Genomic DNA, 24,563 nt, shown 5'->3' on the forward strand with positions numbered 1-24,563 from the left:
AAAATCACTCAACACCAAGAACCAGGAAAGCCACAGTTTGAATGAGAAAAGATAATTAACTAATGCCAATACCTACATGAATCAGGCACTGAGGTTATCTGATAAAGATTTTAATGCAGTTTCATAAAAATTCTTCAATAAATATGTCACCTTGAAACAAAAAACAGACCATGTCAGCAAAAAAGTAGAATTTATAAAAAAGAAATGCTGAAATTATAGAACTGAAAAATACAAACTAAAATTAAAAACTTATTAGGAAGACCCAGCAGTAGCATGGAGATAACAGGGTAGAATTGAAGATGGATCAATAAAATTTACTTAACCAAAGCAACGAGAGAAAATAAACAAAACAAACACTTCAAACAAACCAGAGCCTCGGGGGTCTGTGGGACAATAACAAAAAGTCTAAAATTCCTATTAATGGAATCCCAGAAATAGAGGAGAAAGGAGTAGGGCTGAAAAAGTATTTAAAGAAATAATGCCTGGAAACATCCCCAAATTGGTGAAAGACATATACTTAGAGATTCAAGAGGATGAATGAATACCAAATATAATAAACCCAAAGAAATCTACTCCAAAATGCATTATAATTTCATTTCTCAAAACTAAACACAAGAGTCTTAAATACTGCCAAAAAGAAATGACACATTATCTATAAGTGAACACAATGTGAATAATGGGGAGCTTCTCATCTGAAACCATGGACACCAGAAGGAAGAAGCACAGCATTTTCCAAGTGCTGAAAGAAACCAGAAGGAAGAGCAAAGTAAACCCAAAGCAAGCAGAATAGGCTAAAGAAGAAAAGTCATATTAATGAAGACAGACCATTTGACAGAATTCAACATCTATTCATGATGAAAACTCTCCATACACTAGGAACAGAGCGGAATTTCCTCAACCTCATAAAGAGCATCCACACATCCACAGAAGATTTACAATGAACATTACACTTAATGGTGAAAGATTGAATGTCTTCCCTCTAAGATTAGAAAGATGAGGATGTCTGTTCTCACCACTCTTATTCAACACTATACTGGGAATTATAGCCACTGAAACAGGGCAAGAGAAAGGAATTTTTAAAACATGTAGATTACAAAAGGAGAAATACAGTTGTCTTTATTTATGGATGACATGATTGTCTGTGTAGAAAACTCTAAGGAATCCACAGAAGAACTCTTAGAACTGAGTGAGTTCAGCAAGGCCAGGATACAGGATCAGCATACAAAAATCAATTACATTTTTATGCACTGATGAACAAGTAGAAACTAAGTAAAAAATGTAATACCATTTATCACTCCTCCAAGGAAAATGAAATACTCAGGTGTAAACCTAACAAAAGATGTACAAGGTCTGTATGATAAAAATTACCAAAAGCTGATGAAATACAGCAAAGAAAACCTGAACACCTAGACATACTGCATTTATAAATTGGAACACTCAACATTGTAAAGATGTCAGGTCTCCCTAAATTTTAATGCAATTCCTATCAAAATTTCAGCAAAGTTTTTTTTTTGGTAGATGTAAATGAGCTTATTTTTAAAATATATAGGAAAAGGAAAAGACCTGGAATAGTCAAAACAATTTGGAAAAAGGATAAAGTGGGAAGAACCATGGGTCCCAGGATAAGTCTTAGTGTATAGCCATAGTAAATACTGGGGCTAGTATAGGAATAGTCATATAGATTAATAGAACAGAATAGATAATTCAGAAATAAATTCATATAAAAATGCCTAAACACTTTATGATAAGGGAGCAAAAGCAATTCAATAGAGGAGGGATAGCCTTTTCAAAAAATGGTGCTGGAGCAGTTGGATATCCATAGGCCAAAGAAAAGGAGCCTCACCTTAAACCTTACACCTTATACAAAAATTAATCCCCAATGGATCATGGACTTAATTGGAAAACCTAAAACTATGAAGCCTCTAGGAAAAACTAGAGAAAAGATCTAGGACTAGAGAAAGAGTTCTGAGACTTGACACCGAAAGCACAACCCATGAAAGAATACCAAACACAATAAATCCAAAGAAGTCTACTCCAAGATGCATTATAATTAAATTTCTGAAAACTAAACACAGAAGTCTTAAGTACTGCCAGAGAGAACTGATGCATTATCTATAAATGAACACCAAAAAAGAAAAAAAGGTATTAATTAGACCTCATCACCATTAAAAACTCTTATCCTACAACAGATTCTGTTAAGAGGATGAGAGATTGGGGACAGATATTTACAAGTCACATATGTGACAGAGGACTTGTAACTTGTATCTAGAGTATATAAAGAACCCTCAAAACTTAACATTAAAAGATAATACATTTGAAAAACATGAAAATACTGAAAACATATGAACAGATATTTTACTGAAGAGGATATACAGATGACAAATAAGCACAGGAAAATATGTTCGACATGATTAGCCATTAGAGAAATGCAAATTAATACCACAATGAAGGGGTGCCTGGTGGCTCAGTCGGTTAAGTGTCTGCCTTCTGCTCAGCTCATGATCTCAGGGTCCTGGGATTGAGCCCATGTCAGGCTCCCTGCTCAGTGGGGAGCCTGCTTCTCCCTTTACCCCTTTGCCCCTACTCTTACTCACTCTCTCCCTCTCTCTCTCTCCTCTCTCTCAAATAAAGAAATATTTTTTAAAACCCACAATGAATGTTGTTACTACATACCCATCAGAAAGAGTAAAAGAAAAACCAATGATGACGGGATGTCAGGGTGGCTCAGGTCGTGATCCCAAGGTCCTGGCATCAAGTCCCACATCTGGCTCCCCACAGGGAGCCTGGTTCTCCCTCTGCCTGGGTCTCTGCCTCTTTCTCTCTGTGTCTCTCATGAATATATAAACAAAATATTTAAAACAAACAAACACAATGATGACAACAAACAATGGCCAGGTTGCAGAGACAACTGGGTCACTCATACACTGCTGGTGAGGACATAAAATGGTACAGATACTCAGGAAAATAGATTGGCAGTTCCTTTTAAAACTAAAAATGGACTCTCGATATGACCCAGCAATTGCATTTGTGGGCACATATCCCAGAGAAAGAACAGTTTATTTTCATGTAGAAATGAATACACAAATGTCTACAGCAGCTTCATTCCTAATGGCCCCAAACTGGAAACAATTCAAATTTCCTTTAATGGGTGATGGTTAAATAAACTACAGAATACTACTCAGCAACAAAAAGGAAGGGACTTTACACCTGCAAAGGTTGCCCAAGTTGGTCCTGGATGGACCTTGGGCAATTATGCCAAATGTAAGGAGCCAATCTCAAAAAGATACATATTGCATGGTTTCATCTACCTAACATTCACGAAATAACATAACTGTGCAGATGTAGAGTAGATCAGTGATTGCCAAGGGATAGGGACCTGGAAGGGGAAATGTGGATGTGGCTATAAGAAGGTAGAAGGAGAGAGTCTTGTGGTGATGTAGAGTGAAGTATCTTTATTGTGGTGGTGGTGGTTACATGAAACTACCCAAGTGATGACACACACACATACACACACACACTCACCCCCATACACACATACACATACACACGCACGTTCGCGATTGCATTTCTAACTGGTGAAATGCAAATAAGACCTATGGTCTGTGTCATTGTTAATGTCCTGCTTTTGATGTTGTACCAAAGTCATGCAAAACATTAGCACTGGGGGAGGCTGGGTGCATGTACTGTTTGTTTGCTTACAACTTCCTAAGAATCTGTACTTATTTCAAAATAAAATGCTTAAAGAATATGTGCATGGTTAATTTTAGTTAGTTAATCAGGCAATCTACTATAGCAATGGACTATGCCTGTGACACGGGGCTTAGGTGTAGAGAATTTATAAAGAAGCTAATCCAACCAAAATAACTCACCTAGCTGCTATGCAACATTCCCAGGAGTGATGGAGACTGATCAATATACAAATAATTCTCCAACACTCTGAATCCAGGGATTCATTTTGGGGCAGAGAAAAGCATGAGACAGTGGAGGAGGAGAAGGGGAAGTGGAGGTATGGAGAATAGAGAAGATAGCTAGAGGTGTGATGACAGGCGGAGCCAGGGGCGGCAGCCAGGTGGGCATGGGAGGCAGTGCTCCTGGGCTTCCATACCTGCACAAAGGCCCCCAGGATCTTCCGGGCTTCCTGGTAGAGCTTCTCTCCATCCCACTGAGGATTGAGTCTCTTTAGTTCTATTGCCAGCCGGTTGTGCTCCCGGAGAAAGAGAGTGTGGGAAGAGGCCAGCAAGATCTGCTCCGAGGCTCGGGAATCTCCTGAAAGCCCAGAAGGCAGGAAAGTTGGTTCCCCAGGAGCAGCCTCAGAACCCAGTAAGCTGCACAAAAAAATAGATGACAGTGTCCCCGAGGGGCCCTCCCCTAAGGCCTCCTTCCAGTTTACCTAAGGTGAGTCAAGTGGAAAGGGATCGGGGTTGGGATTCATAGGTTTTAATCTCAGCTCCACACACACTATATTTTCAGCTGTGTCACTTTGGACAAGTTACTTGGCACTTCTAAGCCTCAGTCTCTGTATCTGTGAGAATGGGGATAATAAGGCTGACCACACAAGATTGCACTAAAAACTACAGAAGACCTTAAAAAGTAAAATTTTGCTAATTACAATTCCAACTACCCTCTAAAGTGGGGCAGTAAAAAGAAAGAGGGCCTTTTTGTGCGGAGCAACTTTGAAAGTTTTAGGAATGCAAGTTTGAGGACAGGAGCCTGGGTAGGGTCGAATTTCTCTGTGTAATAATGGGAGAAGAATCTAGAGGGGGGGGGCATGCGAGAGAGGAAAGAGGGGAAGAACAGGGTCAGTTAACTGGCAGAAGAGCAGATATTTCACAAGGAGACATCTTGTGTCTTATAATCTTCAGGAAAAGTCTATTAAATTCACAAATGCTCGGCCTTAGTGGATACTTTTGTGGAAAACAGGAAAGGGTTCAGTTTTGTATCTGGATTGATATGAGATATATGTGAACACAGAATCCAAGAGATCTACCCAAGAGATCTGAGCCTGTGAACTGGCTTCCTGCCATGTCTGGGCTGGGCAAGGGGTTTGTCCTGCAGAGGAGATTTTTGGAAGAGGAAAGGTCTCCAGAAGCCCAAGGCATGAGGGCAGACCAGAAGGGCAAGGATATAGGCCCCCAGTATGAACAAAATTGGGGGGCTTTGGTTGTGCACAGGTTGTATGGAGTAGGGGCTTTGTGCTGAGTTTATGAAAAGCCTTAAAAATATGCATTCCTCTTAATCTAGAACTTCCTTCTCTAGCAAGTTATCTTAATAAAATCATTAAAAATGAGTGGAAAGATTCATCAAGAAGGATGTTCATTACCGAAAAAACCGCAATAAATCACAGAAAAACTAGGAATGATTTAAATGCTTCCAAGTAGGGTTGATAAAATAAATTATGATAATATATGTCATGGAATATCAGGCAGCCAGTAAACATCATATTGTAGAAGAATAATTAACGATGTGATATATTAAGTGACGACATCAAGTTATAGAACATAACTGATAGTATAACCCCCCCCATTACGTAAAACAGTATAGAACTATAGCTATGATTTTTAAAAAATCCTGGAAAGATGGCCATTAAAAACGTTAAGAATGATTATCTGTGGGTGGTAGGGTTTTGTGGATTTTCTTATTTGTGTATCTCTGGACTTAATATATATATATTTTTTAATAGTGAACACATGTTCTTAGATTTTGTATTCATCTGGGCCCTCTGACAGTCCTGGACCAGTGCCAGAGGCAGTGGGGGCTTGGTGTGCGTTTTTTTCCGGAAGACAAATGAGATTAAGCAGTGGTAAAGCCTCCCTGGAAGCTGCCTAGTAGCCTCCTGAAGTTTTTCTGGTCTCTCTCTGCTCCTGTGGCCCCAGCCTAGACTCACCTGCCAGGAAGCAGGGCACTCGGGCAGTGGTGTTGATGAACTCACAGGGGCTTGGCTTCTTGACGTCAAAGGGCAGGTAAGCCAGCCCATGGTCTTGGACCTCCTGATTCACAGCCATGAGGCCCAGGGGGCTGCTGAGGTTTCGAAGGCGGTTGGCCAGGCTGGGCTCAGGACCGTACACAAGGCTGGCATCCAGGAAGGAGGTCAGAGCGTTAATCTGATCTCGAGCCAGGGACTGGTAAGGTGGAGTAGGGCAGACGAACCCAGCTCGGAAGAAAGGCATGCACTTGCCTTGAGTCCTCAACTTGGGGTCATTGGGAGGGAACTGCGGAGAGATCAGGGGGTGTGACTGGGCGGAGGTGGCACAGTTGGAACCTGGCAACCTCTCCCTAGGGTGGGTCTGGATGCAGCTGGCAAAGATGCTGATGGGGCCCTCCTGGGACCCTGGGACCAGACACTGACTCCAGATGCCTCCTGCTGATGCTGTATATCCTGGACCACAATGCCCTGAAATTCATTACATCCCATTATGTAAAAGGGTTGAGGGGAATCATTCAGTCTTTCATAGCAAAAGTTCCACATTTTTGGTGAGGAGGGAGGCCTGAGATCCCTATTCAGGGAAGCAGGACGTGAGATAGGAAAGGCTTTGTTAGTAATTATTAACAACAGCTACCATTCACTTATTTTGCATCTAACATGTGCTGTGTGTTATCCATACCTTATCTCTCTTTGGTCCTCAAAAATTGTGAGTTAGATAATTCAGTCCCATTCTACATGTGAGAAAATTGAGGCCTGGAAAGGTTAAGTAATTTGTCTAAGAACTTAGAAACTGGAAGGAAGATCTATGGGATTCAGATCTCGATGGATCTCAGTCCACAGCTCATGTGCTTTATACCACAGCACATAGCCCTGATTTGTTTCAGTGAATAAATCACTAATTGTAAAATCCACAAATAAGAAGAAAACAGGGCACCGTTGCATGTTCTCTCTATTCCTGCTGGAAATCCCCACAAACCCCTGTTCTCACTCGGATTCATCCATCAAATTGCAGCTCTTTCTGGGAGTAGCCTTCCCAGACTTCAGGGTGACTTCCCAGACAGCAGTGTTTTACAAATTTCACTGTGTATAAAACTAATCTCCTGGGGATCTTGATATAACATAGATTTTGTTTCCCAATGTCAGGGATGAGGCTTGAGGTTTTACATTCCTAATAAGCCCCTAGGTGATGCCAATACTGCTGGGCCAGGCACATAGAGGATCCTCCCCAGAGTTTCCCAACTTTGCCGTTAGTGATTACTTGTCCATTTCCTACACAGGCTCTTTGTCTTTGAGGAAAGGAATGGTGTCTTTGCCACCTTTGAAACCCCAGTGTTTAGTGCACTGCCTGGCATGAAGTAGATAATTAATGTCCATTTATGGAATAAATGGATGGGTGAATGAATGGATGTATGAGGTTCAGGAAGCTGTCAAATCAGCATTGGAGATCTATCACGAGACCTTGGCTGCCCAGCTGGGAATGTCTGCTCCTTCGGGGAGGCATGGAGTTTGTCACTCACCACGGCAGGGGCCTACCATGATGGGGAAGCAGTTGTCTCCTTGGACACAGTACTTGTCACACTGTGCTTTGGAGTACTCGCTGCTCCCCAGCTCCGTGTCGGGGGCAAAGTCCAGGTCATGGTCCACAATTTGACCCCACTGCATGAAGAGCAAGGACCTGTTTTGGTCCAGAACACCCCTGTCATTCAGGGAGTCTATAATCTTGTTGGATACCTCACGGGCCTAAAGACGGAGAGAGAAGGGGAGGAAGGATTGGAGGAAAAAGTGCTTTGAGGAGTCATACTCGCCTGCGGTTTATTGTGTACCCAGGGTATAACAGGTACATTTAATCCTCATGACAAGTTTGTGAGGTGGGTGGCATTACACGTATTCTGTAGGTGAGGACACCAAGTCCTTGAGAGGCCAAGCCAATTCCCAACAGTCGTGCAGCTACAAAAGGGGTAGGGATGGGCCTGAACGCGGGTCTCTGTGACTCGATGGCTTGCAAGGCCAGTGCCCTTTCCACCATGGAAAGGGAGAATGAAGCCAGGATCCTTCTCAAGTGTCACCGTGTGCCAGGTGTCTGGCATTGGAGAGAGGCTCCGGGGAGGGGCTGCCAACTCAGATGAGGCCAACAGATAGGACCTCCGGGCAAACAACAGCTGAAGCACCCCAGGGGCTGGGGCGGGGTAAGCGCGGGCAGGATGGGGCACGGGGGCCATCTGCCCGGGAGACCCCAGGGTGTCTGGCCGCGACCACCACGTGGCCGGCCTCCGGGCTCTGCTGCCCTCTAGTGGCACTTTGGGGAAATGTCCAAATCTCCCTCCCGCACCCCCGGGCCTCGCACCTACTTCGGCTTCCCCTCCCCGCCCCCTTCTGCTCGCGGCTCGCGCCCACCCCGGGCCGCGCGCGCTCACCAGCGGGAGGGGGAAGCCGTTCCGCGTGCCCCCCGGCGTCCACCCGAAGGGCAGGGAGAGCCCGTCCTCGTACTCCGCGGGCAGCCAGCGCGCCAGCGCCCTGTTGGCGGCGCCCAGCGCGGGCTTCCTCCTGGAACCGAGCAAGACCCGCGCTCAGCCTGGGCCGGGCGGCCGCGGGCTACGCTTCTCGGCCGAGCGGGTCCCGGCGGAGCGGGGGGGACCGGGGGAGGAGCGGAGGCTCCGCCCGCGGGAAGGGGGCGCGCAGGGGCGCTCTGGAACGTGCCGTGTCTGAACTGCGCGCACTGTGAGGCGCCCGGCGGCGCTGCGGGCGGGATCCGGGGCCCTTTAGGGGATGCGGAAGTTGGCGCGCCTGGGCCAGTCGGTTCAGCGGCTGCCTGGGGTTCAGGTGTGGTCCTGGGGTCCGGGATCAGTCCCGCATCGGGCTCCCTGCTCAGTGGGGCGCGTGCTCCTCCCCCCGCCCCGCGCCGCTCCTCTCCCTCTCCTCCTCCCCCACTCATGCTCCAGGGCTCTGCGCCTCTCTCAAATAAATAAATAAAATCTTGGAGGAGGAGGAGGAGGAGGAGGAGGAAGTTCCGGGAGGGTTCCGGGAGGGTTCCAACAGAACGGTGTGGGTGGGCCCCAAGCCCAGGAGGGTAAGGCAGTGGCAGTTCCGCCGGGAAGCCCCCCGCCCCCACCTCGGTCGGGTTGCGCAGGGCTGGGTGAGCGGGTGGCTGCCCGCCGCACCTCCTCATGCCCACTCACCTGTTATTACAATCTCCTGTGATGGTTCGGTAAGGACTGTCCTTGTCACATTCCACCACAGCGACAGGGGCACCACAGCCCACCTCCCAAGACAGTGCAGTCAAGTCCAGGTTGGGGTCTGAAACAGAAGGGACGCCAAAGGGGTTGAGTTCTTTCTCCATCCTGGGGCACTGGCGGGAGGCAGGAAACGGAAACCAGAGGTGAACTTCAATTTCTTGGACTACATGTCTCTGTTCTAGTTTAGCCAATTCTCAGGTGACGTCTTGTTCAATCCTTGACAACTCATTAAGGTAAGAATTTTAATCCCCGTTTTACAGATGAGAAACTGGGACCACAGTGCCGGAGAGACTTGCCCAGGGCCATACAGATGGTAATTGTGAAAGTCCTCAGAATTGTAAATGATTCTTTGTTTATCAGGTCATTCAATTCATGAGAATGAAAATACCCCCTGAAAGGTTAAGCACCTGTTAGTATGAATTAGTTTGATAAGACAGATTTTCTTCTAAAGCTTCACTGGCATCTAAAGTATCAAGCAAACAGGAATCTAAGGAAGATGTTGGGAAGGAACAGAGAATTTGCCCACGCAGGAATTTGCCCAAATCCTAGGGAGTTATCTTTCCCGACTTGATGTTTTCTCAGGGAGAACCTGCAGCCTCTTCCTCTGGTCTAGACCTCTTCCTCTGGTCCCTTCCTTTCTGACCCTCCAGGAGCTGTGACATTTGGTAGGGGGTGGGAGTGGAGGGGTTGGAGGAGGTCATGATCAATCCATTAGTTCATTGTTTCAGCTCCACATTACCCCAAACAAGATGGAAATCTCATCTCCTGTGACCTAATCCCAGTAAATCCCCCTGATACAGGTGGCTTAAATGTTTCCTTTACAGGCGGTAGTGGTGGCACTGTGGTTTGGGACAGGGAGCCTATGTTTATTGACTTTAGTACTTCCTCTGGACAGAGGCCTTACAGATGGCATTATACAAAGAGCATGAATATCTCCTCATTTGGATTTGGCAATGTGACGATGCTGGGCCTACGTTCGTTTCTCTGCAAAAAAAAAAAAAACGTCCCATGCTGGCACAGCTGTCCTCTCTGCCCTCCTTGCTCTACAGGTCTGCGATTCTGAGAAGGGAGAGCTGAGAGTGCCCATCCCAGGAGGTGCTCCTAATAGGGAATGCAGTTTTTGGTGGCCCCCACTCTCTCCTGCAGGGAGATGGCCCTTTCCTGCTGTCAGAGGGTCAGTGGGTTTTCTGTACCTGTGGCATTGGTCAAGGCCACAATCTGCCTTAGCCTCTTTAAGGAATCCTCCCACACCTGCCCGTTGCGGATGGCTGTACGTGCCCGGCCTTTGGCATGTTTGAGGTACTCCGAGAGCTGTCGAGTGGTGGGCCCTTCGGAGCTCATGGCAGTCTTCAGCCTGCAGTGGAGAGCAATGGGAGAGTCAGGACCAAGCCCTCCAGCTCCAACCCTGTGGAAGAGGTGTGAAGTGACAGGTGTCTGGGGAGGAGCCGCAGGTGTGTGTGTGTGTGTGTGTGGAGGGTGGGGGGGCAGCACACAGGAGACAAGCATGCCCTGTGCTCTTTTCTCACTCTTCCCCCTAATGCATCTGGAAAATCTCTTCTGGGAGGAGGAAACATCTTTATGTGTCTGGTTCTCAGAAAGGGCAGGCAGATGAAGGTGAGCACTTCCTGAATTAGAATCAGAGGCTTGGGGCTCCTGGATGGCTCGGCAGTTGAGCGTCTGCCTTTGGCTCAGGACGTGATCCAGGGGTCTTGGGATTGAGTCCTGCATCACACTCCCCACAGGGAGCCTGCTTTTCCCCCTGCCTATGTCTCTGCCTCTTTTGGTGTGTCTCTCATGAATAAATAAATAAAGTCTTAAAAAAAAAAAAAATCGGAGGCTTGTAGCTGTGCTGGCCAGGTCAGAGTCAACTGGGGAAACTTAAAAACACCCAAGCCCTGGATATACTGATACAGACTAAGGAACTTCTAGAAATAACAGGCATAGTGGGCCTTGTAGTTCTTCCACTGGAAACATCCTTAATTTCATCTGGCCCTAGAATTAGCATGAAGTTTGCTTAGATGTGGGCTGTAGCATCATGCCTCTTGCTGGCCATTTTTGGGGCAAGATGTTCAGCCTTTTTACTCTTAATTTCCAATGTGTAAAATGAGAAGCCCAAATCCCTGCTCCTAAGAAGTTTGTGACAACACAGAGTGCTTATTGCAAGTTGGTATCAGAAAAGTCCCCCCATGAGAATCCCCCACCCCATCCCTGTGCCTCAGTCTCCTTGGGTGGAAGAAGAAGGGTTCTGTGAGATTATGTCTATGGCTCTAGACTCTGAAATGTTGGAAGTGGCTCAAATTCTCACAAAATATAGCTCTATTTTGAGGGTACCATTCACTGGCTGCAATACCTGGCCTGTCACTATGGATCAGGTTCTTAGCTGTTCCAAGAGTGAGATGCACGATGTCTCAGCTAAGGGACTTCCTGGGCAAACGGGACAGGCATAAGGACGACTGTGATGACTGCGCTCCAATCAGCAGGCCTACCCCCAATCAGCCTCCCCCAACCACAATAAAAAAGAACCCAAGAAAAGAAACCAGACTGTCTTTTGGCTGCTGTTGCAAGAGACAGTATGGCCCAGTGGCCCAGAGCACTGTGCTGTCCAATATGATGACCGCTAACCAGGCATGGCTATTTAAATGGAACTTCATTAAAATGAAATTAAATTTAGTTCCTTATTGGAACGAGCCACATTTTAAGTGCTCAGTAACCATAGTTAGTGGTTCCTGTATCAGATGGCACAGATATAGAAAATTTCAGCATCACACAAAGTTCTATCAGCTAGCAGTGGCCTAGAGTTTGAGCTTAGTAAGCAAGACCGTACCCTGGCTGTTTTGACTCCTGCCACTTACTAGTTGTGTGCCTCTGCACAAGTTACTCAACTTCTCTGTACCCAGTTTCCCTATCCATAAAATGAGGATAAGGACAGTAACCTTAGGTTGAACCAGGCTATTTGATCATTTCACCTCAACAACAAGCTATTTCATGTAGTTGGAGTCAGCACTTCATAGGATTTGGGGGAGGAAGAAATGTAAAGCAGCTAGAGCTGCATCTGGCATAGAATAGAATCTGGCACTCAGGATGTGTTAGCATCAGCACCACCATCCTCATGAGCCAGCACCCAAAGGGTTCTTCACCCCATAAACAAAGTGAGTTGTTGGGCCTTGTAGGGCTCCATCTGGAAGGTCCCACGCAAGGTTTCTCATGCTGCCTTCTGTCCTCCTCTGCCCTGAGCTCTGTGTGGGTCTCCTGCCGGAATGCTGATTCCCTGGAGACTTACCTCCTACTTTGCTCAGGGCTCGGCTCCATGGGGGCAGTCAGGGTTTGGGAAGAGGTCTTTATCCATCTCCATACCTTCACCCTCACCCTAGCGACCATCACCTCTCATTTAGACAGCTGCCACAGCCTCCTGACTGGGCCCTTGCCCTTATTCCCATTCCTTTCCCCATTTCCTGACCATGCCCCACACAGCTGCTGCAGTGAACTTTTTAGGAGAGGCAAACCATGCCACTCTGATTAAAACACTTCATCGACTCACCCTGGGACCTGGATGAATCCATCAGTTTACTGCACACATGCTCCTATGTGCCTTCACTGACTCTGTCTAGTTCCAAAACATTTTCGTCACCCCCAAAGGAGACCGCATACCCATTAAGTAGTCATTTCCAATTTCTCCCCTGCTTCCCACCTCCTCCCCACACCCATCAACCACTAATCTGCTTTCTGACTCTATGGCCCTCAGGATCCACCTCTCTCTTTCACCTGTATGTGCTGCCCCTCGCCTACCACTTCCACCAGCATTGGCCTTCTTTCTGTTTCCCGAGCCCCCTAAGCTCTTTCCTGCCTTTGCACCTTTGCCTTTGCCCCTCCCAGACCCTGGGATGCTATCCCCCTGGCTCTCTACATGGCTAGCTGCTTCTCATCCTCCACCAGGCTTCCTTGATCCCTGACCTAGAGTAACTGTTTGCTCTGTTTATTCTCTTCACTATCCTGTTCACAAATCATGACTCTTTGGATTGTTTGTGTCATGTAATGAGATGTTAATGTGTGATTCTTTATGTCTTTGTGAGACCCCTAAGTCCAAGAACTAACCAGTGGGGATGAATTCTAAAGTGGGGCTGGTCATCCTGTACGCAACCTGCAAAGGAGGTGATGAACACTGATTTTGTGGCTTTTACTGTATCCCCACCTTGGGGCCAGAAAAGGATTGAAGTTAAGGAGGGAAAGAGATTTTTCATTTGGAGATGGTTCCTGAAACGCCAGGCACTTCACTACTGCCACCATGGGGCTTCTTCTGTGCTTTAATTCTGGTGACAAGGATCTCAAAAGGAGGGCTTGATTGTATGTCCTAGAGTCCTGGCCAGTGGTTGATATCTGCCCAAAGAGCCTAAAGAAGTGCTGTCTGGCACTATGCACCTGATAGAATTTGCCAGACAGGGCAGCCCTGGGCAAAATCCACATATCCTCTGGCAGCAGGGCAAAGCTTTTAGTCTTCTGAAGCCTGCTTAAAAGAGACCTGGCTCAAGAGGGTATGGGGAGGTGAGAGAGTAAGCCAGATACTTCTAGGCTAAGGGCTGGCAGTGTAAGCTACTGGCCAGAGACTTCTCTGGGTCAGGGAGCTGGCAGCAGAATCTCTGAGAGAGCTGACAAGTGCCCAAGGTGGGGAAGAGCTTCTGACTCCCACAAAGCACTAAGTTATGAGGTGACTTAGACCTTGCTCTCTGGTATCTCTCCTCCCTTCCCCAGCCTAACCCCTAAAGAATCAGAAGCCTGTGCTGAGGGAAAGGGAGCAGCCCAGAAAAGAGGGATGAGCCGACTGTGCTCCCTTTTCTCACTGAAGCCTAACATAGCTTTGAGCTGAGGGAGGCAAGAAACTCTGGGCTTTGCCTTCTTACACTGACATTTGAATTCCTGAAAGGACACTGTTCTTGGGACTAGAAGTGACCAGAGCACATATTGTCATCTAAAAGTCAGGATAAACAGTTTTGGGACTGCTTAAGAGTTCATTCAAAGGCCAAGGAGGAAGGAAGCCTCCATTCTAGTGCAAAGGGACAACAAGAGGAAGGAATAAGGCTGCCTTCTGCTCAACACAATGGTTATTCTTGTTTGTCTGGCTTTAGCTGGATGGGCTTCTTGAGGGCAGGGATGCAGTCTGCATTGCTTATTTTGGAAATCCCAACCCCTACATGTGATTGGACGGTGGCTCACTCTGCTGGTTACCCCTGTGGGGGTCACCAAGCACCCTTGGATCTTTTTATGGGGTTGGGGTGCTGTGTCCCTAGCTGCCCTGGATGCAGCTGCTGAGGACTCACACCTGAACCCTACTTGTGTGATTACTAGCCAATCCTTGCTTAACTTCCTCCTTCGACCTCTGCAACTCGCCCCCTCACTTCATTTACAGCTTTCCTGAGAGCACTTCTTAATAAGTCACCTGCACGTGAATTTACGTCTCAGTTTCTACTTCTAGGGAATTGGACCTAAGTCAGTCAATATGAGTTGAATGAATGGAGAAATTCTACCTACAAGCTTTTTGAGACTCTGAAACGCATGACCCCGGGAAACATTCGGCTACGTGGAAGAAAGAGCTTATAGGATTAGATCAGGCATCTTCTTCAAGGTGATTTACAGGCTGCAGATTTTAGGACTTGTGGGCTATTACTCTGAGGTGGGGTGGCGGTAGCACAGCTTGTATAACTGCTTTGCTCACTGGCTTGTCAAGGCTGGCCTAGATGTGCTTGTCATTAGCAGGAAGCCTAGGAAGGGAGGTATGCTCTGTGTGTGTGTGTGTGTGTGTGTGTGTGTGTGTGTGTGTGTCTCACATACCTGGTCCGGGATTCCAGGAAGGCCTTGTTGACTTCGACCTTGACCTGACTCACAGCATCAGAGATGGCAGCAATCTTGGTGGTCCGTGCTTGGAGGGGGAGGGACAAGGAGCAGAGTATCTGACACCCTTCCTTCGAGGTACCCTCTGCTTCTGTCTCCCTCTTTCTTAGCCATTCCCTCCACCTCTCAAATCTAAGCAGGCAGAAGATCGAGATTAGGACACATTCATAAGAATCTTCAATGAGAAAAAGCACAGAATGGGAAGAATGCTCTCCGATCCTCCTTAAGATGTCAACATTGCTCCTCAGGAGTCCACTAGAATACCCAGGGATAGGATTAAGCTGTGTGACTATTCAGGTTGATTCGGGCTACTGGGTTGCAGGGATCTTTCTGGTTCTTGATGAGGTAGTTGCTTAAGGGATTCCATCAAAGGGCTTAGCTGATCAGGGCCCTGAAGTAGAGAAGGGGATGGTATAGGGTGGAGGCAGGATTTCTTGCTTTCACTTGCATTGGAGTCTGGAGCATGGGGGAGAGGCAGGATGCATTCTCTGAACAAAGGAAGTCTACTGGGTTAAATGGTGTCCCATCAGAATACATGTCCAGCCAGGACCTCAGAATGTGACCCTATTTGGAAATTGGGTCCTTGCAGATGTAATTAATCCATAGGAGGTCATAAAGGCACAGGATCAGCGTGAGCAAGAGGAGAGGACACACAGGATACACACAGAGAAGTGTGTGAAGACAGGCAGAGATTGGACTGATGCAGCCATAAGCCAAGGAGTGCCAAGAATTGCTGGGGCCACCAGAAGCTAAGAAGAGGCAAGGAAGGATTCTCCTCTAGAGCCTTCAGAAGAACAGGACCCTGCTGACACTTTGATTTTGAACTTCTAACCTCCCAAACAGTGGGAAAATAAATTTTTGTTGTCTTTTTGTTTTGTTTTGTTTTTTAAGATTTGTTTATTCCAAAGAGGGTAGGGGGAGGGCCAGAGAGAGAGGGAGGAAAAAATCCTGAAGCAAAATTCCCACTGAGCATTGAGATCAACGCGGACTGTATCCCAGGACCTTAAGATCATGACCTGAGCCGAAATTGAGAGTCGGCCACTTAACCAACTGAGCCACCTGGTGCCCCTAAATTTCTGTCGTCTTAAGCCACCCAGTTTGTTATAGTAGTCCCAGGAAACCTATACAGGGGGACACTTACCATTTGTGACCAGTGCTGCAGCCTGGAGCCAGGTCAGGGAAGCTAAAAGAGCTGGGAGATGGAGAAGGACCCGCATTGCTGAAATGAGACCCAGGATCATGTGTGAGCCTTGTAGAGCTCCAATGGGAGCTCTACAGAAAGGGATAGTAAAGCAGAGAAGGCCCAGGGAACAACAGCAGGTGTCCTCATATTGGAGCAGAGAAGGGGAAACTACGATAACTAAGTCAGCATCTACCATCTGTGCAGACCCATGCTAGCTACTGGCAGTATGTGTAAAGAGGCAGTGCTGGAAGGGAAAGAACTCAGGCTTCGGGGTCAAGAGGTCCTGAGGTGTAGTTCTGCATTTGCTATAATAATTAGCTCTGTGGCATCAGGCAGGTTACTTAACATCTCTTGTCCCCTGGCCTGTCAAGTGAGGGGGTCAGACCAAGTGATTCAGGCTGTCTGATTCTGCCCTGACAGCCTGTGACCTGAAATCCTGCACCCATCTTGTCCCAGGTGTGAGAAATGCTGTTACCAGACCTGGAGCATGTCTTTGGAGTTCTCCTTCCTCCTTCACCTGAGGATGTGTTGCATCAGACACTCATCTCCTCCCTTCAGAAACCAGCAGGAGCTTCCCACTTCCTCAAAGAGCCAATATGGGAGCACAGGAATGAAAGTTACAACAAAGCTCAGGGTTCCCCCGAGCCCACAGCTGTGTCCCAGTCTGCCAGGAGAGATTCCAGCACTTAGATTAACCACTTCATTGTGCGCTTTAACCCTGGGCCTAAATCATCAGACTAAAATTCGTGCAGCTTTGTTTGCTGATAAGGGGCTTTGGGGCTTAGAGTGTTCATGAGGTTTGGTGGAATAGAACCAAAATATCTTTTGAGGAGCTTCTACCTCCCACCCAGGGGAGCACCCATGGCATGCAGATGGAATGATCCTGTCTGTGCTTAGTCCGTGCTCTTGACAGACATAGGCTCTTGACACTTGTGAATCTCTTAGATTTCACAAGAGAGTACAGATTCTCCCTTCCGTATGCATTCACTGGTTGGACTCCAGAAACACCCCAAGAAGAACATCTCAGACTGGCTGTCCCCTCCATATCTATTAGAAGCTTCCTAAGAGAAATTATGGTTCTGGATCTTTGCCTGAGAGGCCACCCAGGTGGTCTTCTGGACACCCTCCGGATACTCTCTTGAATTAGGCCAGCCCGGAAGAGAACTGTGTATCTAGAGGTAATTTCAGTCCACACTTCCCCAATCTTTCCCTCTGCCCTTTTATGATTCCCTTACCAACTTTTATCTTGTATGAATATATAGTTTGTAAGCTAACTTAGAAAAAAAAGGCAAAGTATAAATATATACCTTTCTGGCCAAGATTCTCCCTGGCACTTTTATTTTTTTTCAAGGAGGAGTTCTCAAATAATTGGCCCTCAGTGAGATCCTGTCTTACACTTCTATGACCCCAAGTAGAACCATAATCCTCCTCTTTGTGACTTGAGGAGACCACTGAGCCAGCAGAAATCTCTGCCCTTTCAGGAACACAAAGATGATGGCTTTGGAGTAAAAGGTATTTTTTAAAATTGTGGTAAAAGCTTCTAACATAAAATTTACTATCTTAACCTTTTTTAACCATCCAGCACAGTAGGGACAAGTATATTCACATTGTTGTACAACAGATTTCTAGAACTATTTCATCTTGCAAAACTGAAACTCTATACCCACTGAAGACCAACTCCCTTTTCCCTCTTCTCCTAGCCCCTGGCAACCACCATATCATTGATTTTTAAAGAGGGCTGATGGCCGCACAAGTATTCATTATACTCTTTCAATGACTAATAATAGATTAAAAACAAAAAGTAAAAGGTTAGTCTATGGAAAAAACGCATCATCTGAGATAGATTGAGGAAGAAAAATATAGCTGAAGACATGACAGTTGAGAAATCTGAACAGGAGAAACAACTTTGATGTTCATTTCTCTTCTTTATTTGGACTCCCCTTTATACTCCCCTCAGTGGGAAGTAGGAGAGGGACCTCAAGGCCAAAGCCAAATTATTTTCCATGTCTTGGCCAACTTCCCTGGTGCATGTGAAGGAAGGATGTAGGACAGAAAGCAGAGCCAGGCAAGCAAGTTAATGCCACTGCACTGGAAAAAAGGTGTGCTAAAAGATCCTGGAGGATCTTCGGAACTTGTGGGGACACTGTAGCTGGAGCCAAGCAGAGCAGAGAGTGGAGGACATAGGGCTTCAGAGCGTTAAGAGGCCAACAAAAGGCTTCTTCGATGTTTGGATATTTATCTACATTCTTATCATCATGCTAAATGAAGATATCATTTTCCAAGCCCTTTGGAAGGCTGTAACCTTCCTTGTGGCATGAAGCATTATCTGGAGACAGAGTCACAGTCTCTGCCTCTCTGATGGCAGGCTGGTCCATAATTCCTTGCCTCCACTCACACTGTCTTATGCAGAGCCTTCCCTGCTTGATGTACTATTCATTCTTCAACAACCAGGCCAAATGCCACCTTCTCTATGAAGTATAGCAGATTTCTCCAGGCAAAGTTAAGTCATTCATTTTCCTGTCCTGCCATAGTACTCTAGTCATATCACATATCACTGTTTTCATGTTCTATTCCCCTATCAGACCCTGAGCTCCCCAACAGCTATTTACTTTTGTTTTTTCCCATGCCCAACCCTATTGTTGGTACATAATAGGTGTTGGGTATATGCTGAATGAATGAAACTCCAAAGGCAGAGAAGTTCAGCATCTGGAGGATGCAGAGGGTAAGGGTTGTGATAGTCCCTTAGCCCACACCTTAATGTGCCTGCTATTCACCTGGGACTTTGTTAAATGCACATTCTAACTCAGAAGGTCATAGAAGGGGCTGGAGAGCCTGTACTTCCAAAAGGCTCCCAGGAGATGCTGATGCTGCTGGTCTGTAGACCACACTCTGAGTGCAAAGGCCTACCAGAGACTGGCTTTCAGATTTGCTGAGAAGTCACCAAGACAGGCTGTAGGAACACCTGAGAAGGAAAGGAATCAGTAGGATTCTTTTCCATAAGTGACAAGAGCTCTTTTTTTTTTTTTTTTGTGACAAGAGCTCTTTGAGGGTGGTGGGTGAGCCAGCAGGAAAACCAACAAACACACCATCATCCCTTGAGCAGCTCCAGGATCAAGAGGAAAATAGTGAACAGAAAATATTTATCAAGATCTTTTCAGAAGAAACTATCCTCCACCTCAGCCACAGGGTTTGGGACACCAATCACATAAAACACAGTATGATTCAAACTTCATTCTTCCAATGTGAAACCCATCTAATATTGCTCCAATTCATATGTCTTATGGAGATTCAAGTGTCTGCAAGGGCACTGAAAACACCTGGGACTAGACATTCAGGGCTAAATATATGTTCAGATATGCTATAAATAGCGGGCATTTGATGCTGGAAACAAGATAAAAATCTGAGAGCCCTGGCTCAGCAAACCCTTAAAACACTGCAAAGTTTTCACTGTAGTTTAGAATGTCACATGATAGCACATTGGTCTCAAGAATGCCATATGGAGCATCATTCTGTTATTATTTATCTCCAACTCTTAGGCTTCAGTTTCTAAATGGACGGATGAGAGGTCTATGGTACTTTCTAGCCCTAAGAGTTTATGATTCTGTGCCTGTTTTCAGACTCAGAAAAGCTGCCTTGCCCCTCAATGGATTTAATCACATTCTCTCTTATGCCAAACAGGGATGAACTGCCATAGTGGCAGCCAAATCTGGCACCAGAAAATAGCCAATGAAGACAAATCCAAATGCAGTAGCAAGATTCTGAGAAGCCTTTAGGAAATTTCATCGTCAACTTTGCAGAAGTCAGGAAAGATTAAAGTTAATGTATCTTACCTGCCAAGTGCCTTGGCCTCTGGTGGCAGCCAGCAGAGTTGTTCTGCTTGGAGGAGCTGGTGTTTTATAGCTTCCACCAAGAATTTATTTCTGGGAAAGGCCCAGAAGGAAAGATTTTGAGGGGCTAATGTGGCTAGGAGGAGACATTCAGGTTCAGCAGGAAACACCCTATGACTCCAGGCAAATGCACAAGGAAACTGCGGTGATTGGTTGATGCAATATCACTGAGTAAAGTAGAACCCCTTCTTCCCATTTTCAAGGTTAAATACATGGTCTGCTGTAGTCATGGAAGGCAAAACTCCAAACTCTGAGCATGCTTGTTCCTCTTAAGCCCTTTGTGGGATCTGAATAGCTCTTAAAATTAGGAACAATTGAATGGCTCTCTTCCCCATTCATTTATTCACTGCCCTTTAATCATTCCCTTACTTTTCATCCTACTTTGTAGGAGCAGATAGATTTGTCTTTTTGGATTTAAAGCAATTTTAAAATGCTGACTTTTTTTTTTTTTTTTTTGGTCAGAATTTCAAATTACTGTCCCCTTTTTGGCCACCAAAGAGGTGAGAACTCTGGACTTGTTGCCAGAGTGGTAGATTAAGTCCCTGCTTCTGTCATTATATGGTTCTGGGCAAGTCATTCCATCTTCTGGTATGTCACATTCTCTAGTTACAAAATTTATAGTTGGTTTAGATGATTATTATGAGTCTATGACTTCATGTCTTCTATAGTGTGGCCCATTAAAAAATACCAATTATCTGAGATTCAAAGCCCAAATATGATATTATATACTACCCCTACCCCCAATGAGTTTGAAATTTCAAGTTCATTAGATCCACACAGGAAGGAAACAGGAAGGTTCGGAGAAAATAAAATTTCATCCCATTGTAGTTTATAGACAGACAATTTAAAACATAAGCTCTTTATGAAATTATACCTTGGGTTGAAACTACTTTGGGAGACTGTCAGAAATTCAACAACCAAACATCAAATCCCTGGGTTTACCTTCCAAAAACTGATATCCCTTTTTTCCAGCTGATGGAGTGTAGTCAAAAGCTGCTTCTCTTGTGATTTGCCCAGGCAAATGAACTGGGCATCTCAGAAAAAGGCAGCTGTCCAGGAAACATGAGTGAGGGACGTCAGCCTCTTCTTGTTTTCTTTGAAAGACATTTCTGCTTCTCAGCCAAGCATTGCTTTCTTTTTCTTTTTCTTGTTCTTTCTTTTTCTTTTTCTTTTTCTTTTTTTTTTTACCATTCTCTGAACTTTGGAACATGCTTCTTAAGGCTCTCGCTTCTGAGTTTTATGCTTTACGGGTTAACAAAGCTGTGTCTTTGGATGAATCCTGACCTAGTTGATTTTAATTGATTCGAGATGGAACTTTCTTCTAGAAAACCTGTGGGATAACACCACTTTCCTATGTGCAATGTACATTGAACTTCTGGAGTCAGGGTAATAGCAAAAGGCAGATTTGACTATCTCTGGGTCTTTTTTTTTTTTTTTTAAAGATTTTATTTATTTATTCATGAAAGACACACAGAAAGAGGCAGAGACACAGGCAGAGGGAGAAGGAGGATACCTGCATAGAGCCTGATGCAGGACTTGATCCCAGGACCCCAAGATCACAACCAAAGCCAAAGGCAGACACTCACCACCAAGCCACCTAGGCACCCCTCTCCCTAGGTCTTGATCATCTTATGCAAGATATGATATGTCCTAGGCCTGACCTTTTTTGTAATGGGCAAGTATGGGGCAGTGTCAGCTACAGACCACTATGGTCCTTCCTTTGTTTTTGGCACGAAGTATACCTGAGGCAGTCACAGTGGACATATAACTGGCCTGTGGCTAATTTGTGTTTTTAGAACTTAGCTGACATGTGATGACATATTTTCATGGACTTATCTCAATCTAGGTAAATCTGTTTAGCACAGTTAGTTATCTCCCTATTAGGGAATGGCAAACTGGACTGAGAAATGGAGACAGGAAGACAGGAAGTTTGGTAGAAAGCTAAAAAGGCCAACAGATTCTCTTATATAAGCACAGAGATTCCAAGGTATTTTAGTAATAGAGCAGTAGCAGTTGGGAAATGAAGATAAAGTCCATCTGACCTCAGACATAGTTGGCTCTCCTTTATCACCTTCCAGAATTAGAATTCTGTTTTGTTTTTTTCTTTTTAAAGATTTTATTTATTTATTTATGAGAGACATAGAGAGAAGGCAGAGACATAAGCATAGGGAGAAGCAGGCTCCCTGCAGGGAGCCCAATGTGGGACTCGATGCTGGAACTCCAGGATCACATCCTAAGCTGAAGGCAGATGCTCAACTGCTGAGCCACCCAGAATTAGAATTCTGCAAAATCTTTGGCTGACCAAAGGAACACTCATGGTCAGTGACAAAGTGGCCACTCTGTTTCTATGAGGTGATCGTGACCCTCACCCTGTCCCATGGCCTCCCCACATCCCTATGATTTCAGATACCACCTTCCTTGGAAGCCTAGCCAGTCCCTTCCTCAGCTGTCTGTTTGCACCCATCTTCCAGTGTCTTGGCTGTCATTCAGACCTGAGCAGGTTATTTTTTTTCTTTCTTGGCTAAAATGCATTTCCTTTTGTTATTTCTCAGAACACCAAACAGACTTCTTGTCCCCAGCATGGCTCTGTATGCCAATGTAAGTTTTTTTTTTTTTTTTTTAAGATTTATTTATTCATTTGAGAGAGAGAGAGCACAGAGAGGAGGGGTAGAAGGAGAGGGAGAGAGAGGATCTCAAGCAGACTCCCTGCTGAGTATAGAGCATGATGCAGGGCTCTATCTCATGACCCCACGATTATGACTTGAGCTGAAATCAAGCCTTAACCGACTGAGCCACCTAGGCACCCCTCCATATGCCAATGTTTACCCTGTCTGTGCCTCATCCATTTGTTCTGCCTTAGAGAAGGAGGAACCCAGGCACTCTGGCTTAAGCTATCCTGGCTTCTAGAGTGGGGTGGAGATGATAAAGCTTCTCTGAATGCTGTCTCTGGGCAGCATGGGCCCTTGGGAGGGATGGCACATTGTCAGGCAGCCCCCTTCAGAGCAAGGAGGGATTTGTGGAAGATAAAAATGTCTGGGATAATTTGTGTGCGTCCCTTAGCAGGCTCCATTGTCTCTCTAAGTATTTTGTAGTGGAGGATTCATTGGATTTTTGGTGGTTTCTGAGATTGACATAATATAAGGGTTCTGAATGGCAAACTTAGTATCAATGAGTTTTTCTAACTAGTCACAGCACGCCGAGAACTGAAGGGCTGGGTCTTGTTCAGGGCCTTCCCAGGAATCTGGTGGAGTGGGAAGAATCTTGTCCCTTCTTTCTCTTCATCAAATGAAAATCCTTTTTTTCTTTTTCTGTCAAGGCCATTCTCCTATTTCCCACTAGTGTTCTATCTCTCCTTCCTTCCTCTTAATCTCTTGTCTTCTTGGATATTCATTGAGCACCTGGCCTTATGAATGTCTCAGTGTTTTTTTTTTTTTTCTCTTCTTACTCTCAATCTTCTCTCTTCTTAGCTTACAAATTATGAATTTTGGTAGGTTTGCTTCAGATGAAAAAGGCATCAGATCTGTTCCCTGCCTTGGCAGTGTAATGTAGGGATAAGGCTAGGAGAAACAATAGATCTAAGAGTTCAGCCAACTCAGTATGCCCCCAAATAAATCCAGTATGGTTGGGGTAGAGATGGGGAGATAAGCTAAGTGCCATATATGTCATGAATAAACTCAGGATCAGGGCAGCCTGGGTGGCTCAGTGTTTTAGCACCACCTTCAGCCCAGGGCATGATCCTGGAGACTCGGGATCGAGTCCCACGTCGGACTCCCTGCATGGAGCCTGCTTCTCCCTCTGCCTGTGTCTCTGCCTCTCTCTCTCTCTCTCTCTCTCTCTCTCTCTGTGTGTGTGTGTGTGTGTTCTCTCATGAATAAATAAATAAAATCTTTAAAAAAAATAAACTCAGGATTTTCAACAAAAGCAACCTTAAATTATTATCACTGTTATGTGAGGAGTCTGTTGAGGTATGCTTTGTGGTAAATCCACAGAGAAAATATCACTCAATAAGTGCTCCCTGTTGCTCAAGCAAACATGCATATGAACACGCACACACATACACGAAACATGAAGGAACAAGTGGAAAAGTAAGGAGCGCTGGAGTAAGACTCAGCAAGCCAGGTTCTAGTCTTAGCTTGTTGACCTTGGGGAAGTCACTCTTCATTTGCAGGCCTCAGTTTACTTATCTGAAAAGAGAGGTGGATCCACTCAATAACTGGTGCTTTCTGATGGCTCTGATGTTTAGCATTCCATCATCAGATCCAGTAGGTCTTGGTACCAGTTTGCTTCTGCCCCTTTGTACAATCCTGTACAAGTCCCAGATCCTCAGGTTCTCTTTGCACAAATAAGGGACCAGAATCCTATATTATTTACTTTCAGGGTCAGCTGGGAGGGGGTTTTCTTTAGTTCTGAGGAACAATCGAAATAAAAGAATGAGAGGAATCTTGTTGAGAAAG

At 45.5% G+C, this 24,563-nt stretch overlaps 1 protein-coding gene across 1 annotated transcript in view; it reads right to left on the bottom strand.

The window, feature by feature from the left end:
* LPO (lactoperoxidase) overlaps positions 1-24,563 on the bottom strand; it is a 46,782-nt gene that overhangs the window by 5,812 nt on the left and 16,407 nt on the right. Inside the window, exons 2-8 of the mRNA XM_041726806.1 lie at positions 14,980-15,067; positions 10,350-10,510; positions 9,100-9,217; positions 8,338-8,467; positions 7,457-7,663; positions 5,885-6,209; positions 4,106-4,266 (exon numbers count right to left, since the gene is read on the bottom strand). Of these exons, the coding sequence (XP_041582740.1) occupies positions 4,106-4,266; positions 5,885-6,209; positions 7,457-7,663; positions 8,338-8,467; positions 9,100-9,217; positions 10,350-10,510; positions 14,980-15,067 (1,190 nt within the window). The remainder of the gene's footprint in view (positions 1-4,105; positions 4,267-5,884; positions 6,210-7,456; positions 7,664-8,337; positions 8,468-9,099; positions 9,218-10,349; positions 10,511-14,979; positions 15,068-24,563) is intronic.

This window comes from Vulpes lagopus, chromosome 12 (genome assembly GCF_018345385.1).
Source record: "Vulpes lagopus strain Blue_001 chromosome 12, ASM1834538v1, whole genome shotgun sequence".
In the NCBI taxonomy this organism is placed as follows: domain Eukaryota; kingdom Metazoa; phylum Chordata; class Mammalia; order Carnivora; family Canidae; genus Vulpes; species Vulpes lagopus.